Here is a 1116-nt window from a genome sequence, read left to right as displayed (position 1 = left end):
TGGGGCGCTGCGAGTCGTTGAAGTAGGCGGGCACGGTGATCACCGCGTTGCTGACCGGGCAGCCCAGGTACGCCTCGGCGATCTCCTTCATCTTCGTCAGCACCATGGACGAGATCTCCTCGGGGTAGAAGGCTCGTCTCCCCTTCACGCCCGCGTCCTTGGTGGCCTGGCGCTGCGAGTCGTTGAAGTAGGCGGGCACGGTGATCACCGCGTTGCTCACCGGGCAGCCCAGGTACGCCTCGGCGATCTCCTTCATCTTCGTCAGCACCATGGACGAGATCTCCTCGGGGTAGAAGGCCTTCGTCTCCCCCTTGTAGCTCACCTGCACCTTGGGCTTGTCGCCCTCGCCGATCACGTGGAAGGGCCAGTGCTTCATGTCCGACTGCACCACCGGGTCGCCGAACTTGCGGCCGATCAGCCGCTTCGCGTCGAACACCGTGTTCTGCGGGTTCAGCGCCACCTGGTTCTTGGCCGCATCCCCGATCAGCCGCTCCGTGTCGGTGAACGCCACGTAGCTGGGGGTGGTGCGGTTGCCCTGGTCGTTGGCGATGATCTCCACCTTGCCGTGCTGGAACACCCCCACGCACGAGTAGGTGGTGCCCAGGTCGATGCCGATCGCCGTGGTCTTGGCCATGCCGCTGCCTGCCCTCTCGGCTCCGCGCTCAGCTTCGCACTGGGGTCGGCGGTACGCGATGCGCTATGCGCGACGAGAAGCTCGCTCCCTGCCCAAGGGGAGAAAGTAGAGAAAGCCCAAAGTCGCCGCTTCGACAGCGGATCCTGCTGGCTGCTGCTGAAGCTGGCGTCTCTCGGCTCTCAGCGCAGCGCCGTTTTAAGTCATTACCGAGCCCCGCCTACTCGCGCCTGGGCCAATCACCGGGTGCGGTTGGACTGGCGGTCGGGAACCTTCCAGGGGTTTCTCCTCGGTTCCTGCCCCTGCCCTTCTTGGACCAATCAGAGGTGAGGGCGCCGCCCCTTCTCAGAACTCTCCAGTCGTTTCTGGGGTTGGCAGGAGTGGACTGGAGCCCGAGGGGAAAGGGGAGGGCGCGGCCGGAGAGTGGGGGGGGCAGCGGGCGCCTGGGTCTCCTTGGCGACGGCGGGGGTGCCGTGTGGAGCGGG

At 66.0% G+C, this 1116-nt stretch overlaps 1 protein-coding gene across 1 annotated transcript in view; it reads right to left on the bottom strand.

Annotated features, from left to right (window-relative positions):
• The window catches only part of LOC104852346 (heat shock 70 kDa protein 1B-like), a 5343-nt gene extending 4487 nt beyond the window's left edge, over positions 1–856 (bottom strand). The window contains exon 1 of the mRNA XM_010609930.3: positions 35–856. Coding sequence (XP_010608232.1) covers positions 35–634 — 600 coding nt within the window. The 5' untranslated portion in view covers positions 635–856. The remainder of the gene's footprint in view (positions 1–34) is intronic.
• Positions 857–1116: the final 260 nt, after the last annotated feature.

This window comes from Fukomys damarensis, unplaced genomic scaffold, assembly GCF_012274545.1.
Source record: "Fukomys damarensis isolate Sample0158 unplaced genomic scaffold, DMR_v1.0_HiC HiC_scaffold_20, whole genome shotgun sequence".
In the NCBI taxonomy this organism is placed as follows: domain Eukaryota; kingdom Metazoa; phylum Chordata; class Mammalia; order Rodentia; family Bathyergidae; genus Fukomys; species Fukomys damarensis.
Note: the sequence above shows the minus strand (reverse complement) of the source record. Positions and strands in the feature narration are given on the sequence as shown.